We start from the raw sequence: 20,934 nt of genomic DNA on the forward strand, positions 1-20,934 counted from the left end.
CACTGCCCTGTGCAGTACAAATTTGAAACAGCCACCTTAACAACATTATAAGCAATGACCTTGACCTTCAATCTCAGCCATGAACTGCCTAGAGATCATGTACATAAAGTTGCATCAAATTCTACTAATAAATGCTCAAGATACTGTGCACACAATCTTCCTCTGGCATCTACTTCACAATGAGTGACCTTGACCTTCAACATCATCCAATCACGTGCAATAACATTATTTGTTGCAACAATGGTTGCGTTACAAACAAAAAGTAATTTCATGCATTAATGAATGACCTTCAAAGCAACCCTGATATATGACACATTATTGACATGTATATATGATAGGTGTTGAGTTACGGTAGTAACTTTGAATTCGTCTTATGACTACAAAACCTTTGATTTTTCATGAAGTAATCTGAAACTATGTTACATAATTTGATACAATCGAGACCCTGCCTTAGAGGTCACGTAAATCAAGTTTCATCAAATTCAAATCATAAATAGCCTGCTTATCTTGTACACATGTTCCTTAGATGCTGAGTTCATACTAAGTGACCTTGGCCTTCAAGAATATCCAATCACAAGTCAGAAACATTCCCCATGACTATAAATGTGGTATACCAGGTATGAAGTCTCTAACATCTGTCATAAGCGCCTGGATGAGATTACCGATAGTGGTGGTGGCGAAAGACCTCAAATTTGAGTAAACACATAAAGCAGCATAAGACTAAAATAGCAGAAAAAACATTTTTGTGGAAATGGTAAACATACATCACAGTGACACTGACATCACAATTACCCTCCTACTAGGTCTCTCAAAGCCTTGTCCCCATCTGGGCCACAGCCTACGAATGACATACTAAATTCCATTGTCTTACGGATTTAGGTCATAAACGAACATATTTTCCAGGCTAGGACCCTGGCCCTAGACATGCCTAAGAAATTTATAATATCACAATATCCGCAGAAAATGGCATTAGAGAAACATACTTTTCAAATGACCTACAAATGACCTTGACCTTACGATTAGGTCACTCACAACCTTTTCCTTTCTCTGCCCTGCCCTGCACTGCACTATGGAAGACATGTTGCAAGTTTCAGTGCAGGGAATCCTCGAGTAAGGCAGTAACCTAACTTTTCTCAGGTTAAGAGGATGCTTTAGGATGACCATGACCTGATACAGAACATAGCAATGTGTCAAAAGTAGTTCCCAGGGTGCTGTTGTACAAAACAACCTTAGTGCTACAACTGTCGTAAGTCTATGTTACGATCACCTCAGTGCTAAAAATCACTTTGTACAACGGCACCCAGGGCTATGCAGGAGATTTACATGACATGATATCCTTGAGATGTTCCAGAAGCAGCAATGATGGGTGATAAATTCAGAGTATATCAGACAGAACTTTAACACGTTACTATTTACATGGATCTGCTTAATTATCTGGCAGGTTCTGACCTTTTTATTATTTTAAAACTTTGGAACTGTTAACACATTATTGCATGTACCAGTAGTATAACACAAGATTAATGATGAAGATAAATTAATATACCAACCATCTGCACTTCCGTCGATACATTTCCGACAATATGTGTGCTGCAAAAAGAAACATCTCTTAAGAATGATATAAAATATTACAACATTCATACTACTTGGCAAAAATAAACTATTCATATAAACTTCATACTTAAGGTTCTCATGTTGTGAGTGTGTGAGTGAGTGAGTGACTTGGGTTTTATACTCGGTACTGCAGTCACATCACAGCAAAGAGACACCATGAATGGGCTTCACATAGTGTGCTCATGTGGGGAACCCATGTCTTCAGCATAATGCTTTAACCACTGGGCTACCCAGCTACATAGACCACCTGCTCACTACCACATTCAGCAAGCAGTTAGGTGTACAGTGTTTGATATTAAACATGAAAGTCGGGTCCCTTGTTATTACAGATTTAGTGAGTCCCAAGATTCAAATATAATCCAAGTCTGCATGGATCACCATTAATTTCAAACACATAAACTGACAAGGGTAGAAACTGTGGTCAAATCAACTGAGTCCGCAGTTCATTTCAGAATAGCGGTTTGTTTATGTAGTGAATGAGTATGTTGAGTGAGTATGGTTTTACGCCACTTTTAGCAATATTCGCAATATCACGGCAGGGGACACCAGAAATGGGTTTCACACATTGCAACCATGTTGGGAATTGAACCCAGGCCTTTGGAGACCGCCACCGCCCTTAATGTACAATAGATAGATTTTGGTAGAAAACAACTAGTCCCCCTGGATTTTCACTTGTCTTGGACTAACGGACTAGTGGACATATCTGTCACTGACTGAGTGTACAGTACTTCCTCTTTCCCAACAGGGTCAACGTACAAGGCACAAAACACTGGCACAACAGGGTCAACATTCAAGGCACAAGACACTGGCACAAGACACGGACACAACAGGGTCAACATTCAAGGCACAAGACACTGGCACAAGACACGGACACAACAGGGTCAACGTTCAAGGCACAAGACACTGGCACAACAGGGTTAACATTCAAGGCACAAGACACTGGCACAAGACACGGACACAACAGGGTCAACGTTCAAGGCACAAGACACTGGCACAACAGGGTCAACATTCAAGGCACAAGACACTGGCACAACAGGGTTAACATTCAAGGCACAAGACACTGGCACAAGACACGGACACAACAGGGTCAACGTTCAAGGCACAAGACACGGACACAACAGGGTCAACATTCAAGGCACAAGACACGGACACAACAGGGTCAACGTTCAAGGCACAAGACACGGACACAACAGGGTCAACATTCAAGGCACAAGACACGGACACAACAGGGTCAACGTTCAAGGCACAAGACACTGACACAACAGGGATAACGTACAAGGCACAAGACACGGACACAACAGGGTCAACGTACAAGGCACAAGACACGGACACAACAGGGTTAACGTTCAAGGCACAAGACACGGACACAACAGGGTTAACGTTCAAGGCACAAGACACGGACACAACAGGGATAACGTACAAGGCACTAGACACGGACACAACAGGGATAACATACAAGGCACAAGACACAGACACAACAGGGTCAACATACAAGGCACAAGACACGGACACAACAGGGATAACATACAAGGCACAAGACACAGACACAACAGGGTCAACATACAAGGCACAAGACACTGAAACAACAGGGTTAACGTACAAGGCACAAGACACGGACACAACAGGGTTAACATACAAGGCACAAGACACTGACACAACAGGGATAACGTACAAGACACTGACACAACAGGGATAACGTACAAGACACGGACACAACAGGGATAACGTACAAGGCACAAGACATTGACACAACAGGGATAACGTACAAGACACGGACACAACAGGGTTAACATACAAGGCACAAGACATTGACACAACAGGGTTAACATACAAGGCACAAGACACTGACACAACAGGGATAACGTACAAGGCACAATACACAGACACAACAGGGATAGCATACAAGGCACAAGACACTGACACAACAGGGATAACGTACAAGACACTGACACAACAGGGATAACGTACAAGGCACAAGACACGGACACAACAGGGTCAACATACAAGGCACAAGACACTGACACAACAGGGTTAACATACAAGGCACAAGACACTGACACAACTTGTCAACACGTACCCCACATGATGCTATCACAGGATCCTTGAATGCCCGGTTACAGAGGCGACAAAATAACTTCTTGTTTGGTGGGTCAACAAAGACCAGTATCTCCTGAAAATAAACAAAGTCAGGGTTTATAAACAATATCTGGAAATATCACCCTATACAAGCACACAATCGAACAATCACACAATCAAACAATGTAATACAAAGAAGTTGCTATCCATAACAAGTGTCATGAATTCACATTCCACCCAAGAGGAATAATACAGGGATAGAAATTACCCTTACAAGTCCACCCGCCCAAACACTGATAGCGTGCAAGGACACCAGCTTCTACAAAGCTTGCAATTCTACTGGTGCTCAGTATAATTTAACATTCGTCAAATTTGCTGGACACTGATATGAACATAAAACATTAACTAGTAAACCTGAAATTATCCAAGCCCTTGTGATTCTTTAAGCACTTGACCAACTCGGTTCATGGGTAAGTGATCATTTCTATCCCAGTGAGACACAACATTTGTTGACTAAATCAACACTGGATCCCATTACATAAATCTGCAAATGGAGAGCAACAGATAAGTGTACAGCTCATAAGATTCTTTCAAATTACACACTTACACCACTTCCTTCCCAAACCACACCTTGCAATGATCAAACACATCAGATCTTGTCACAACAGTCATAAAAAATTAATTACCATTTACAGCATACATACCCGCATCATCCAGAAATATAACAACAGTGAAATATGAAATAAGCAAATTTAGCTATGTTAGACTCTCAGTAAGTTGAGATCCTAAAATATTTCCTCACTATGAAGTTTCCACTTCAGTACTGAAACCAGGAAATGAGCAGATTGCAAACTACACTTTCAGTATTAAGACGTATATCAAGGCAAATGATTGGTTCAAAAGCACTTTTTTATCTTCAAAATTAATAAAAACAACCCACCTCCTCCTCCTCTTCGTACATCAGTGATCGGTTTGAGACATTCGAACCTGACCTTTTATGTCCTGGACTGGGGACCTGAAGTCCTCCTGGAAGCTGTCGATGGAACATACATCACACTGGTATATCAACTTCCAACTTTCTGAAATACTTTGTGTAAACGGTGAGTTACTTCACTGCTACTGACAGTTTGGTGTGAGAAAATCTATCTTGGAAATCAACAGTCTATACAGCAAATCCACCATCTTGGTGTTTTTTTATAATCTCAAAGTATATTGAAACCATTTTTTCATTTGTTTGTTTGTTGTGTTATGTCACACTCAGCAATATCCCCACTACACAATGGCTTCCTGTCGATAATCAAGTCTGAATCAGACAAACCAGTGATTGATATCATGAGTAACAATCCACACCATTAGGGTATAATGACACACAATCAATGAAGTCACAGACTCGGATCACTGACACCCAAAATAACATATCCGATTCATTGTCATCAGTACATATCCGGATTTATCAAGGAAATAATTCAAAGAAGGGTCAACCATAGGCTAGTCACATTCAAATCTGCATGAAACCTAAGATGTAGAGAAATTTGTAAAATAAACAAGTGCAATAAGAAGCTTATTCAAACTACACCGACGCGAGACTAATAATTACTTACACACTAGAGACCACCTACCCGTACAGGTATACTCAGTCTGGGTTCCTACACTTGCACTTCCACGTCCGTTTAGTCAAGTACAACCTACATACCACATGGTAACCCGGAATACATCCACTGAGACAATGACACCACACATAACTTCCTTATCATCCCACAATCTGCCTCTCGCAGTAGAATACCCACACTGTACATGAACTGTGTGACTGACAATTCTTCCATGTCTGTGACTCTATGCTGAACAGAGCTTTACCTTTCACTTCATCTATTCAGCCAGACACGTTATCATGCAGCTATATCTTACAACACCGGAATGGCCAGGACTAAAAACAGTTTGTTATATTCGTCAGTTCTGTATAAGCGTGTTCATTATAAACATATATTACTGTATACCTTTTAACATCAAGGTAATCATAAGGCATAATTCTCTTTGAAAAGCATTATCAGGAATCACTTGCTTGATAACGGTGTTAGAACCTACACCCAAATGTCGATCCTAATTATAATAAAGAAGTTTTCATCCACATTATTTATCCTTTTTTAATCCCATATCTCAAATCATCAGAATATACCTATGGAATATATCTGATAACAGTATATGGCATACACATGTATCTTATAAAAGGGGAAATCATACGAAGTGTACCTTTTACCATCCGGGTAATCACATGGCATGTGCCTTTTATCATCAGGGTAATCACATGGCATATGCCTTTTACCATCAGGGTAATCACATGGCATATGCCTTTTACCATCAGGGTAATCACATGGCATATATATGCCTTTTACCATCAGGGTAATCACATGGCATGTGCCTTTTACCATCAGGGTAATCACATGGCATATGCCTTTTACCATCAGGGTAATCACATGGCATTTGCCTTTTACCATCAGGGTAATCACACGGCATTTGCCTTTTACCATCTAGGTAATCACACGGCATATGCCTTTTACCATCTAGGTAATCACATGGCATATGCCTTTTACCATCTAGGTAATCACATGGCATATATGCCTTTTACCATCAGGGTAATCACATGGCATATACCTTTTACCATCAGGGTAATCACATGGCATATACCTTTTACCATCAGGGTAATCACATGGCATATGCCTTTACCATCAGGGTAATCACATGGCATATGCCTTTTACCATCAGGGTAATCACATGGCATATGCCTTTTACCATCAGGGTAATCACATGGCATTTGCCTTTTACCATCAGGGTAATCACACGGCATTTGCCTTTTACCATCTAGGTAATCACACGGCATATGCCTTTTACCATCTAGGTAATCACATGGCATATGCCTTTTACCATCTAGGTAATCACATGGCATATATGCCTTTTACCATCAGGGTAATCACATGGCATATACCTTTTACCATCCGGCCAGTCACATGGCATATGCCTTTTATCATCAGGGTAATCACATGGCATATATGCCTTTTACCATCAGGGTAATCACATGGCATGTGCCTTTTACCATCAGGGTAATCACATGGCATATATGCCTTTTACCATTCGGGTAATCACATGGCATATCCTTTTACCATCAGGGTAATCACATGGCATATGCCTTTTACCTTCAGGGTAATCACATGGCATATGCCTTTTACCATCAGGGTAATCACATGGCATAGGCCTTTTATCATCAGGGTAATCACATGGCATATGCCTTTTACCATCTAGGTAATCACATGGCATATATGCCTTTTACCATCAGGGTAATCACATGGCATGTGCCTTTTACCATCAGGGTAATCACATGGCATATATGCCTTTTACCATCTAGGTAATCACATGGCATATATGCCTTTTACCATCAGGGTAATCACATGGCATATGCCTTTTACCATCAGGGTAATCACATGGCATATGCCTTTTACCATCAGGGTAATCACATGGCATATGCCTTTTACCATCTAAGTAATCACATGGCATATATGCCTTTTACCATCAGGGTAATCACATGGCATATGCCTTTTACCGTCAGGGTAATCACATGGCATATGCCTTTACCATCAGGGTAATCACATGGCATATGCCTTTTACCATCAGGGTAATCACATGGCATATGCCTTTTACCATCAGGGTAATCACATGGCATATGCCTTTTACCATCTAGGTAATCACATGGCATATGCCTTTTACCATCCGGGCTGTCTTGAAATCTTTCTTGATTCTGTTCTACTCTGAAGGAACTTATCCACTAATCAAAGTAGTCAACTCAGAAAGTTTACAGGACTAGCAGTTCAAACCTGAGAGCAAATATATAATACTTTCTATATAACAACAAAACTGCAAGACAGATCCAGACAACAATATTTGCCAATAAGGGCTATATGAATAGGGATAAGATAAATGGATGAACAACTTCTTTATAACAATTCATCCATACATCTTACCCTTACTGAGTACTCCAACTTCCAAATGCCTTCAAGTTATCTGCCCTTGTATATCACCCCACATTATCATCTATATTTAGAGTTACCTACCCTAACTCTGACTGCTCTTCTTATGGCAAACTTTTTCAACATTAGAGGATGCATTTTATACAAATAATCCTTTGGATAAAAGGCACATTACAGTTCCTGACATATGTGGTTGTCAAGGTGTTGTCAGGATGCACACTTTTCTTTTTGAAGTTTCCGTGGAAAAACTTCAGTTCAAACAAACTCAACCCAAATGGAAAGAAATATGAGTCTGACAGCTTTCAACATGCATTCAATCTATTTACAAACCACTAAAAGGTTACACAAACGACTGCTCCCAGCATTAGATAAAAGATTCCCATGCATTATCCCAATGATAAATGTAGACTTGGAAAATGGAATGTATACTGGTATGTTTTAGGTCATGAGCGATTTTTTACATTGTTTATAGAAAAATACATAGTAAAATATTGTCTTAGGAATCAAAGCGATTACTGGTAAGTAATTGGTATTGAATAGAACAAGAATTATCAAGAAAATGTTTTTAATATTGAATTGTGTACTAAGAATTCATAATTTGAACTAAGTAAAGGATTACTTACAAAACACTAAATACAAAATATAGAGAAGTCTTTGTTAGGCATTTAGAAGTTGAAATAACATGAAAACATGCCATTTTTTATAGATAGCAACTTCTTTTATTCGTTGTCACGATGTTTCAGAGCTTCTACTTGCTCCTTCATCACGTGAATGCTGATGTTACAGTGCCATAAACATTTTACTTGGGTAAATAAAAGTAATTTGTTGGGGGCGGGCAGTCATGAGTCGAGCAGTCGTGAGTCGGGCGGCAATGATAATCCAGCAATGAAGTTATTATGGACTTATTCAACCATTATGATGAAGTCACGCTGTTGCAGTTGATTCTGAGCTATGAATTCTGTGGCCATTCTGAACATGCAATTTGAAACAAGTAAACCTGCGGCAACTACAGGTCATTATACAAACCTGCAGAGTAATATATACCAACTATAACATGGTTTAAGTTCCAGAAATTATTCAAATCTGTTCATTCTACTTCCGGAATGGACAGATTCTCTTGATATCTCCACTACATAGAGGATTACTTGTTCTATGTTGATTAAAGTTGTATTCAATTTTAATGCTTGTGTAATGAGGTGATTATCATATAATTATCTGATGCAGTACCAAAAATGGTTTCTGTTCAAGTTCTTAATTCAGAAGCAAACTCATGTCATATCATCTTGAATTATAATAAATATAATTTATCCATGGTTGTCAAGTGGCATAGTTATAATTGATATTTGGAAGGTGATATATTCATTCTAACAACCTCACGAAATGAGATAAACAGCATATTTGTCAGCCACTTCTAGGTGTCCTCCCCACATTATACATCCTTACAGCCCCATGACCTGCATCCTTACAGCCCCAAGACCTACATCCTTACAGCCCCATGACCTGCATCCTTACAGCCCCATGACCTACATCCTTACAGCCCCATGACCTACATCCTTACAGCCCCATGACCTGCATCCTTACAGCCCCAAGACCTACATCCTTACAGCCCCATGACCTGCATCCTTACAGCCCCATGACCTACATCCTTACAGCCCCATGACCTGCATCCTTACAGCCCCATGACCTACATCCTTACAGCCCCATGACCTACATCCTTACAGCTCCAAGACCTACATCCTTACAGCCCCATGACCTACATCCTTACAGCCCCATGACCTGCATCCTTACAGCCCCATGACCTACATCCTTACAGCCCAATGACCTACATCCTTACAGCCCCATGACCTACATCCTTACAGCCCAATGACCTACATCCTTACAGCCCCATGACCTACATCCTTACAGCCCCATGACCTACATCCTTACAGCCCCATGACCTACATCCTTACAGCCCCATGACCTGCATCCTTACAGCCCCATGACCTGCATCCTTACAGCCCCAAGACCTACATCCTTACAGCCCCATGACCTGCATCCTTACAGCCCCATGACCTACATCCTTACAGCCCCATGACCTACATCCTTACAGCCCCATGACCTACATCCTTACAGCCCCATGACCTACATCCTTACAGCCCCATGACCTGCATCCTTACAGCCCCAAGACCTACATCCTTACAGCCCAATGACCTACATCCTTACAGCCCCATGACCTACATCCTTACAGCCCAATGACCTACATCCTTACAGCCCAATGACCTACATCCTTACAGCCCAATGACCTGCATCCTTACAGCCCAATGACCTACATCCTTACAGCCCAATGACCTACATCCTTACAGCCCAATGACCTACATCCTTACAGCCCCATGACCTGCATCCTTACAGCCCCAAGACCTACATCCTTACAGCCCCATGACCTACATCCTAACAGCCCCATGACCTACATCCTAACAGCCCCATGACCTACATCCTAACAGCCCCATGACCTACATCCTTACAGCCCCATGACCTACATCCTTACAGCCCCATGACTTACATCCTTACAGCCCCATGACCTACATCCTTACAGCTCCAAGACCTACATCCTAAAAGCCCCATGACCTGCATCCTTACAGCCCCATGACCTACATCCTAACAGCCCCATGACCTGCATCCTTACAGCCCCATGACCTACATCCTAACAGCCCCATGACCTACATCCTTTTATCCCCATGACCTGCATCCTTACAGCCCCATGACCTACATCCTTACAGCCCCTTGACCTGCATCCTTACAGCCCCATGACCTACATCCTTACAGCCCCATGACCTACATCCTAACAGCCCCATGACCTACATCCATTCAGCCCCATGACCTACATCCATTCAGCCCCATGACCTGCATCCTTACAGCCCCATGACCTACATCCTTACAGCCCCATGACCTACATCCTTACAGCCCCATGACCTACATCCTTACAGCCCCATGACCTACATCCTAACAGCCCCATGACCTACATCCATTCAGCCCCATGACCTGCATCCTTACAGCCCAATGACCTACATCCTTACAGCCCCATGACCTACATCCTAACAGCCCCATGACCTACATCCTTACAGCCACATGACCTACATCCTTACAGCCCCATGACCTACATCCTTACAGCCCCAAGACCTACATCCTTACAGCCCCAAGACCTACATCCTAAAAGCCCCATGACCTGCATCCTTACAGCCCCATGACCTACATCCTAACAGCCCCATGACCTGCATCCTTACAGCCCCATGACCTACATCCTTACAGCCCCATGACCTACATCCTAACAGCCCCATGACCTACATCCTTACAGCCCCATGACCTACATCCTTACAGCCCCAAGACCTACATCCTTACAGCCCCAAGACCTACATCATTACAGCCCCATGACCTGCATCCTTACAGCCCCATGACCTGCATCCTTACAGCCCCATGACCTACATCCTTACAGCCCCAAGACCTACATCCTTACAGCCCCAAGACCTACATCCTAACAGCTCCAAGACCTACATCCTAAAAGCCCCATGACCTGCATCCTTACAGCCCCATGACCTACATCCTTACAGCCCCATGACCTACATCCTTACAGCCCCATGACCTACATCCTTACAGCCCCATGACCTACATCCTTACAGCCCCATGACCTACATCCTTACAGCTCCAAGACCTACATCCTTACAGCCCCATGACCTGCATCCTTACAGCCCCATGACCTACATCCTTACAGCCCCATGACCTGCATCCTTACAGCCCCATGACCTACATCCTTACAGCCCCATGACCTACATCCTTACAGCCCCATGACCTGCATCCTTACAGCCCCATGACCTACATCCTTACAGCCCCATGACCTACATCCTTACAGCCCCATGACTTACATCCTTACAGCCCCATGACCTGCATCCTTACAGCCCCATGACCTGCATCCTTACAGCCCCATGACCTACATCCTTACAGCCCCAAGACCTACATCCTTACAGCCCCAAGACCTACATCCTAACAGCTCCAAGACCTACATCCTAAAAGCCCCATGACCTGCATCCTTACAGCCCCATGACCTACATCCTTACAGCCCCATGACCTACATCCTTACAGCCCCATGACCTACATCCTTACAGCCCCATGACCTACATCCTTACAGCTCCAAGACCTACATCCTTACAGCCCCATGACCTGCATCCTTACAGCCCCATGACCTACATCCTTACAGCCCCATGACCTGCATCCTTACAGCCCCATGACCTACATCCTTACAGCCCCATGACCTGCATCCTTACAGCCCCATGACCTACATCCTTACAGCCCCATGACCTACATCCTTACAGCCCCATGACTTACATCCTTACAGCCCCATGACCTGCATCCTTACAGCCCCAAGACCTACATCCTTACAGCCCCAAGACCTGCATCCTAACAGCTCCAAGACCTACATCCTAACAGCTCCAAGACCTACATCCTAAAAGCCCCAAGACCTACATCCTTACAGCCCCAAGACCTGCATCCTAACAGCTCCAAGACCTACATCCTAAAAGCCCCAAGACCTACATCCTTACAGCCCCAAGACCTGCATCCTAACAGCCCCATGACCTACATCCTAACAGCCCCATGACCTACATCCTTACAGCTCCAAGACCTACATCCTAAAAGCCCCATGACCTGCATCCTTACAGCCCCATGACCTACATCCTAACAGCCCCATGACCTGCATCCTTACAGCCCCATGACCTACATCCTTACAGCCCCATGACCTACATCCTAACAGCCCCATGACCTACATCCTTACAGCCCCATGACCTACATCCTTTTATCCCCATGACCTGCATCCTTACAGCCCCATGACCTACATCCTTACAGCCCCTTGACCTGCATCCTTACAGCCCCATGACCTACATCCTTACAGCCCCATGACCTACATCCTTACAGCCCCATGACCTACATCCTTACAGCCCCATGACCTACATCCTTACAGCCCCATGACCTACATCCTAACAGCCCCATGACCTACATCCATTCAGCCCCATGACCTGCATCCTTACAGCCCCATGACCTACATCCTTACAGCCCCATGACCTACATCCTAACAGCCCCATGACCTACATCCTTACAGCCCCATGACCTGCATCCTAACAGCTCCAAGACCTACATCCTAACAGCTCCAAGACCTACATCCTAAAAGCCCCATGACCTACATCCTAACAGCCCCATGACCTACATCCTTACAGCCCCATGACCTACATCCTTACAGCCCCATGACCTGCATCCTTACAGCCCCATGACCTACATCCTTACAGCCCCATGACCTACATCCTTACAGCCCCATGACCTGCATCCTTACAGCCCCATGACCTACATCCTTACAGCCCCATGACCTGCATCCTTACAGCCCCATGACCTACATCCTTACAGCCCCATGACCTACATCCTTACAGCCCCATGACCTACATCCTTACAGCCCCATGACCTACATCCTTACAGCCCCAAGACCTACATCCTTACAGCCCCAAGACCTGCATCCTTACAGCCCCATGACCTACATCCTTACAGCCCCATGACCTACATCCTAACAGCCCCATGACCTACATCCTTACAGCCCCAAGACCTGCATCCTTACAGCCCCATGACCTACATCCTTACAGCCCCATGACCTACATCCTTACAGCCCCATGACCTGCATCCTTACAGCCCCATGACCTACATCCTTACAGCCCCATGACCTACATCCTTACAGCCCCATGACCTGCATCCTTACAGCCCCATGACCTACATCCTTACAGCCCCATGACCTGCATCCTTACAGCCCCATGACCTACATCCTTACAGCCCCTTGACCTACATCCCAACAGGCCCATGACCTCACTTACCCCACTGGACTCGATGCTGTCGGCGTGGGAGAAGGTGGTTGGTGTGGAGTAGTCCACGGACCCGAAGGCGCTGTCATGATCATCATCTGGACAAACGAAATCACCTATCAATGACAACAATTACTGGCACAGGCATTAGTTTACTGACAAAAGGTTTAAGAAACAATCACAGAAAAGCTGTTTTACACCACAGACAGCAATATTCCAGCAATATTGTTACAGTCTCAAAATAATAAAGTCATGGTTGGCGTCTAGTGAACCAGCAGTGTTCCTGTTTACCGGTAATTACCAGGTTTTTTCCCAGTAAAATTAGCTTTGGACCGGTAATTCATGTGACTGCCAGTCCCTGTGGACCAGCAAATAAAGTACCTTATAAATCTTTGTTGTTGAACAAAACATCTGCGATATTCATATAAGTATATTTATTCAACGAAGTCAGCTAGTCTGTTACCATCAGGGTCTACCCTTGTCTATTTATTGTACAAGGCAATAACATTTCGCTATTCTGTCCAACAATCTCAAGAGAGAGGATCTGTTGTCCAATAATCTCAAGAGAGGGGAGCTATTATGTCCAACAATCTCAAGGGAGGGGAGCTTTTATGTCCAATAATCTCAAGGGAGGGGTGCTATTATGTCCAACAATCTCAAGGGAGGGGAGCTTTTATGTCCAATAATCTCAAGGGAGGGGCGCTATTATGTCCAACAATCTCAAGAGAGGGGTGCTATTTTGTCCAATAATCTCAAGGGAGGGGTGCTATTATGTCCAACAATCTCAAGGGAGGGGAGCTTTTATGTCCAACAACCTCAAGGGAGGGGCGCTATTATGTCCAATAATCTCAAGGGAGGGGAGCTTTTATGTCCAACAACCTCAAGAGAGGGGTGCTATTATGTCCAATAATCTCAAGGGAGGGGAGCTTTTATGTCCAACAACCTCAAGAGAGGGGTGCTATTATGTCCAACAATCTCAAGAGAGGGGAGCTTTTATGTCCAACAACCTCAAGGGAGGGGCGCTATTATGTCCAATAATCTCAAGGGAGGGGAGCTATTATGTCCAACAACCTCAAGAGAGGGGTGCTATTATGTCCAACAATCTCAAGAGAGGGGAGCTATTATGTCCAACAATCTCAAGAGAGGGGTGCTATTATGTCCAACAACCTCAAGAGAGGGGTGCTATTATGTCCAACAATCTCAAGAGAGGGGAGCTATTATGTCCAACAATCTCAAGGGAGGGGAGCTTTTATGTCCAATAATCTCAAGGGAGGGGTGCTATTATGTCCAACAATCTCAAGGGAGGGGAGCTTTTATGTCCAATAATCTCAAGGGAGGGGCGCTATTATGTCCAACAATCTCAAGAGAGGGGTGCTATTATGTCCAACAACCTCAAGAGAGGGGTGCTATTATGTCCAACAATCTCAAGAGAGGGGAGCTATTATGTCCAATAATCTCAAGGGAGGGGCGCTATTATGTCCAATAATCTCAAGAGAGGGGCGCTATTAGCTATTATGTCTAGAGGGTATCCAAAGAAAAAGCAAATACAAGCTAATCATGCTCATGAGGACAAGGATGAGTTTTCCTTTTCATCATGATTCACATGTCAAGCTTGTTGACACCAGTCACTAGTCCAAAGAATCTAGGAAAAATTTGTGGTCAGACAAGCTGAGCTCAGCTTAGCGAAAATGAAAGGAGTAAATCTACTGATCATTGTGTGGAAGGCCAAGTTTGGCCAAGACAATTCTTGGCACTGACCAAGGATAGTGACCTCTACCTACTTGTAGAAAGCGATCGAAGCACAAACACATTACTGTAACATGGTCTCACAGTAGCTACAACCATTCTGTACAAATAGAAATAGACTGAAAGCGGAATTTAGTGAGTGAGTGAGTGAGTATGGTTTTACGCCGCTTTTAGCAATATTCCAGCAATATCACGGCGGGGGACACCAGAAATGGGCTTCACACATTGTACCCATGTCGGGAATCGAACCCGGGTCTTCGGCGTGACAAGCGAACAGAAAGTGGAATTTAGATGCATGTATGTAAGCAAATTGCCACAACGACGAGTAACTGAATAGGGTATTTTTCCTATTAAAGAAATAGTTTTAGTGTGATTACCCAGAAATGACTGTTTTTTATATAGTACACATTGAGGAAGTCAAACAGGCTCGTTGTTGTTTTTTCATTTGTTGTTTAAGGCCGCACTCAGCAACTTTCCAGCTATATGACGGCAGACTGTAAATAATCAGGTCTGGACCAGACAATCCAGTGATTGATATCATGAGCATCTATCCACACAATTGGGATACGATGACATGCATCAACCAAGTCAGTGAGCCTGACTACGTGATCCCGTTAGTCGCCTCTTACGACAAGCATAGTCGCCTTTTACAGCAGCATCTTCACGGGTACAAACCTAGGCTCACTGCCTGACAAGCATGCACACCACCAGCTTGTTTACTCTCTAGCCCCGACTGACAACAGGTGTACTTACTGACACGTATCTTCGTTATGGGAGACACAGCATTACCTGCTCCGAATGTTGTTTCAACATACACCTGCAAACAGAGAGACAACACATACAAATAATGATCACAGTTGAAACAACACTTTTTGTTCAGCAAAGATTTACCATGATTACTATTAAGCAAATACTCCTGGTGCAAACGACACGGAAGGCCACAGTACGTTATGGTTGGTTGGTTTGTTGCTTAACGCTGCTCTCAGCAATATTCCAGCCATATGATTGATGGCGGTCTGTAAATAATCGAGTCTGGACCAGGCAATCCAGTGATTAATATCATGAGCATCGAGCCATGCCATTGGGATGATGATGACATGCATTAACCAAGTCAGCGAGCCTGACCCTCCAATCCCGTTAGTCGCCTTTCACGACAAGCATAGTCGCTTTTTACAGCAAGCATGGGTTGCTGAAGACCTATTCTACCCCGAATCTTTACGGGTCCTGTACAGATCTCAATACACCACCATAACAACACAAAAGCCATGAACTGAGATATTGGTCGTTTCAGACAACTGAAAAAATGGCGACAACTGCATCTTCTTTGTTCTTGTTCACCTCCATAGTCTAGAGGTGGAGAGCGGAAGGTCCGGGGTTCGATCCCCGGCCGTGTCATGCCAAAGACATTAAAAGATGGTAGTTGTTGTTACCCTGCCTGGTGCTCTGCATTAAGGGGCTATAAACAAGAACTGGTCGGCTCGGAGTCAGTATACTGTGTCTGGGTGGGGTATTCATGTTAAACTGCAGCATCTCAGTGGGCTACCACTATAATATTGGCAGCAGTCCACACAAACAGCCACTTTCCCACCCACCCATGTCTCTTTGTAAGCACAAAAATCTTGAACACAATGTTAAACCCCATTTCACCTCACCAATACAAAAAGGGAAGCCGAAATGATCACACACAGCTGATTTTAAGCCTATGTCTATCTCTATTTAGATAGGGTTATTCTTTCATTAAGTAAAAGAATGTGTTTTGCATGATGACACAGGTCTGTGTGTAATGTGTATCACGTGTAGAAGGCCACGCATCATAGTGTATCAACTCACCCTGAATTACCACAATGGTTTTGGTCTTATTCATATTCCCCTATAACAGGTGCTTCCAAACAGATGTGTGATACAGCCAATAACAAACAGCCAATCCCCTATAGCGCCTATCCCTACTCTGGTGATATGATCAATTCAGGACACAACTTCATGACAGATAAACAACTACTTCATTTCATTGTCACTCTCAAAAAATGTTCTACATTAATCTAAAGATTCTACATGAAGTTTTCAAGTCTGAACATTTATTTGGGAAGATCAGATATCTTGAGTTATGATTCAATCACACAGTCTGGCTAAAACAATTCTCACACAACCCATGGTGACGGGTCAACTATCAGATATTTTAATAAACACTTTAAGCACAGCAAAAACACATTCTGTAGTGAAGAAATCTCCTTGTCCATTGTCCATGCATGGTGTTACACTGCCACCAGTAAAGCAGACCCCCCCCCACACACACACACACACACATCCCAGGCTAGGCATATCATACATGTGTAATAGGGTAACTTATCTCACCTAGCTTGGCAATGCTTGGGATATAATCACTGGACAATGAACAAATTGATGTGCAGAAATAAACGTTACACAAGCAAGTTTGCATGGCTTGCTCTTCGGATCCATTTTAGCATAAGTCATTTCTCTGTATGTTTGTTTGTTTGTTTGCAATATTCTAGCTATGTGATGGTGGTCTGTAAATAATCTAATCTGGACCAGACAATCCAGTGATTGACATCATGAACATCAAATCTACACAACTGGGATACGATGACAAGCATCAACCGAGTCACCGAGTCTGACCTCCTGATCCTGTTAGTCGCCTCCTACGACAGGCGTGGGTTGCTGAAGATCAATTCTAACCTGATAAGTCATATGTACCAGGGCAAACCAAACTCTAAACTCTGCATCTAGTAGAGCTATTCACAATATGAAGTGATGTTGTTGAGGTTTCAAGCTTTTCACCTCAAAACAATATCTGATTTACTAGCTTCCAAGGCAGTTTGACAAGGTCATTCAAAGACTATCAATAACACTGGATGTGAAATTTGCAGGACAAAAACTCTTACAGGATGATTTCCTCAAGTAAACAAGTCTTGATTCAAATTACTTGGGTACATCTGTACTCTAGAATGGCCTCCAAATACAAAGACATAAAACCTGTGGTGACAACAACCAAAATGAGTTAAAACCGGTACCACTTTGATATAGTTACAGCGAGTTATCTGGACCTGCTCGGAGGCTGATATTCTGCCTCAAATGTTCAACCAATGTCAGTACAAGTTCCCAAATAGAAATTACAAATTCCCCATTTCATGTGGTTATAGTTTCAAGCCTTGAAACCAGCGTTACGGCTTTGTATAAGTTACTTGCATTTCATTGTTAACAGGATCAATAAAGAGGACTGAAAAGGCTTTAGTGCTTAGTTTTACAAAATATAAAATATAAAAAAATTTGACAATATGTTTTTTCCCAGTTTACTTGTTAGGCCATTTAGTTTGGAACCCTAGATAAATCACTGAAGTAATGACAAGCATTTGGGAAGATCAGATATCTTGAGTTATGATTCAATCACACAGTCTGGCTAAAACAATTCTCACACAACCCATGGTGACGGGTCAACTATCAGATATTTCAATAAACACTTTAAGCACAGCAAAAACACATTCTGTAGTGAAGAAATCTCCTTGTCCATTGTCCATGCATGGTGTTACACTGCCACCAGTAAAGCAGACCCCCCCCACACACACACACACACACATCCCAGGCTAGGCATATCATACATGTGTAATAGGGTAACTTATCTCACCTAGCTTGGCAATGCTTGGGATATAATCACTGGACAATGAACAAATTGATGTGCAGAAATAAACGTTACACAAGCAAGTTTGCATGGCTTGCTCTTCGGATCCATTTTAGCATAAGTCATTTCTCTGTATGTTTGTTTGTTTGTTTGCAATATTCTAGCTATGTGATGGTGGTCTGTAAATAATCTAATCTGGACCAGACAATCCAGTGATTGACATCATGAACATCAAATCTACACAATTGGGATACGATGACATGTATCAACCGAGTCACCGAGTCTGACCTCCTGATCCTGTTAGTCGCCTCCTACGACAGGCGTGGGTTGCTGAAGATCAATTCTAACCTGATAAGTCATATGTACCAGTCATAAGTGATAGTGATTGACAAGTGACTTGATGGTCCGTGACTTGAGCCACCTTAGTCAATGTATTTGGTCCAGTTAACAGAGTCCATATGTAACATTGTAATAAGTAAACAAGAAGAGGAAGGACAAGGCTGCAACATAAGACTGGAAAGTGTTTGGTTCCGCCTTGCACAACCCATCCTCACTGGGCCTGGTTGGGATGTCCCTCCAGTGACTGAGGGCACAGGGTGTGATGTAAGGTATATGGCAAACTATTCTTGTAAAATGCCACTGTAAACAGGTTCATAACGAGTTGTTAATTAGCAACTAAGCAGGTACAAAAGCAAGATGAGAAGGTGCTGACGAGCAATACACATACTGTAGGTGTAACACTGCAAATAACACATAACACACGCTGCACTGTGCGCTAATCAATCGACGTTGATTGTTGCCAAGGCCAAATGACCAATAATCCACACAATTATAACAGTACAATTTCAAAGCATGATACATGCATTTACATCAAATCACCACTAATTTAAAAAGACATTATATAAATATATTCCTAACATGAATGATCTATCAGTGTTTTCAGTTAAAAATAATAACTACAAGCAGGGTACAGCGTTATTATGTAATGTAATTATGTCAGAAGTTTGAAACTCTTCATATAATGCACAATGAAAAAAATGTTTTTCATTTTCAATGAAATTACATAATGAACAATTCGACTCAATGGCTTCAATATCATGTGTATGAAAAGACCAGTAGATTCACATTGCTACTTTTAAGGTTCCCTTTGCAATTATGGAACCAGGTCACGTACAAGCAGTCACTGGCTTATTACATGTTACTTATTGCAAAGTTTTCATGACTCAGTGAATTAAGACTTGCATACTTTACCACCAAATTTAATCATTATTGGGGATTTGTTGGAACTGTAAGAAAGAAATTTCCATTCACTCTTAAATGAATCATTTAAATACTTTCAAACTGAATATCAAGTCTTTCAATTGCATTCCGAACTGTATATCATTTTCAGAGGGAGTACCTGTTTAAAGCATGTACATGTTATAACTGACAATGTGTCAGTAACAATGACTTAAGATTAAATACACCTTACAGGATTACCATAAGCTATGATTACAACCTTCAGGCTCATTCAGGCTTCACATCACTTACCTACATATAATGAGGTGACTAAGGGACTGAAATAATCACCGATAATATTTTGATCCTCTACTTTTAGCTGTAATTGTTTGTCTCCTAAGAATTGAAAGCTTGTTTCTTATACAACTAGATGAGTCTATTCATTGCACTTAGCTAAGCCTGCTAGTGGTAAGCATGAACCTTACCATATGCAAGAAACCTGCTGTAACTTGTCAGTAGAAACAAAACCATACTGCATTGTGCAGAAGGAACCCTCATCTACCCTGTTATCTATCTGTGAATAGTGATCGATAGTAGATTGTAAAAGTTACAAAACATGACTTTAAGGCTTCATAAATGAGAGTTTACAAATTTACTGAAAGTTTGAAAAATTGTTGGCGGGAACATGATAACATTTTCATACTTAATTTGCTGATCTAAAGCATTAAGTGTAAGAAATTAAAACTATGTGTGTGCATCTTTTTCA

At 42.6% G+C, this 20,934-nt stretch overlaps 1 protein-coding gene across 2 annotated transcripts in view; it reads right to left on the reverse strand.

The window, feature by feature from the left end:
• Positions 1-20,934, reverse strand: part of LOC124114026 (E3 ubiquitin-protein ligase TRAF7-like) — a 173,285-nt gene that overhangs the window by 151,510 nt on the left and 841 nt on the right. For both annotated transcript variants that reach the window (XM_046474561.2, XM_048386930.1), the window contains exons 2-6: positions 16,070-16,133; positions 13,583-13,668; positions 4,628-4,720; positions 3,689-3,781; positions 1,548-1,587 (exon numbers count right to left, since the gene is read on the reverse strand). In XM_046474561.2, coding sequence (XP_046330517.1) covers positions 1,548-1,587; positions 3,689-3,781; positions 4,628-4,720; positions 13,583-13,668; positions 16,070-16,133 — 376 coding nt within the window. The remainder of the gene's footprint in view (positions 1-1,547; positions 1,588-3,688; positions 3,782-4,627; positions 4,721-13,582; positions 13,669-16,069; positions 16,134-20,934) is intronic.

This window comes from Haliotis rufescens, unplaced genomic scaffold (assembly GCF_023055435.1).
Source record: "Haliotis rufescens isolate VD_foot unplaced genomic scaffold, xgHalRufe1.0.p SCAF_62, whole genome shotgun sequence".
Classification (NCBI taxonomy): domain Eukaryota; kingdom Metazoa; phylum Mollusca; class Gastropoda; order Lepetellida; family Haliotidae; genus Haliotis; species Haliotis rufescens.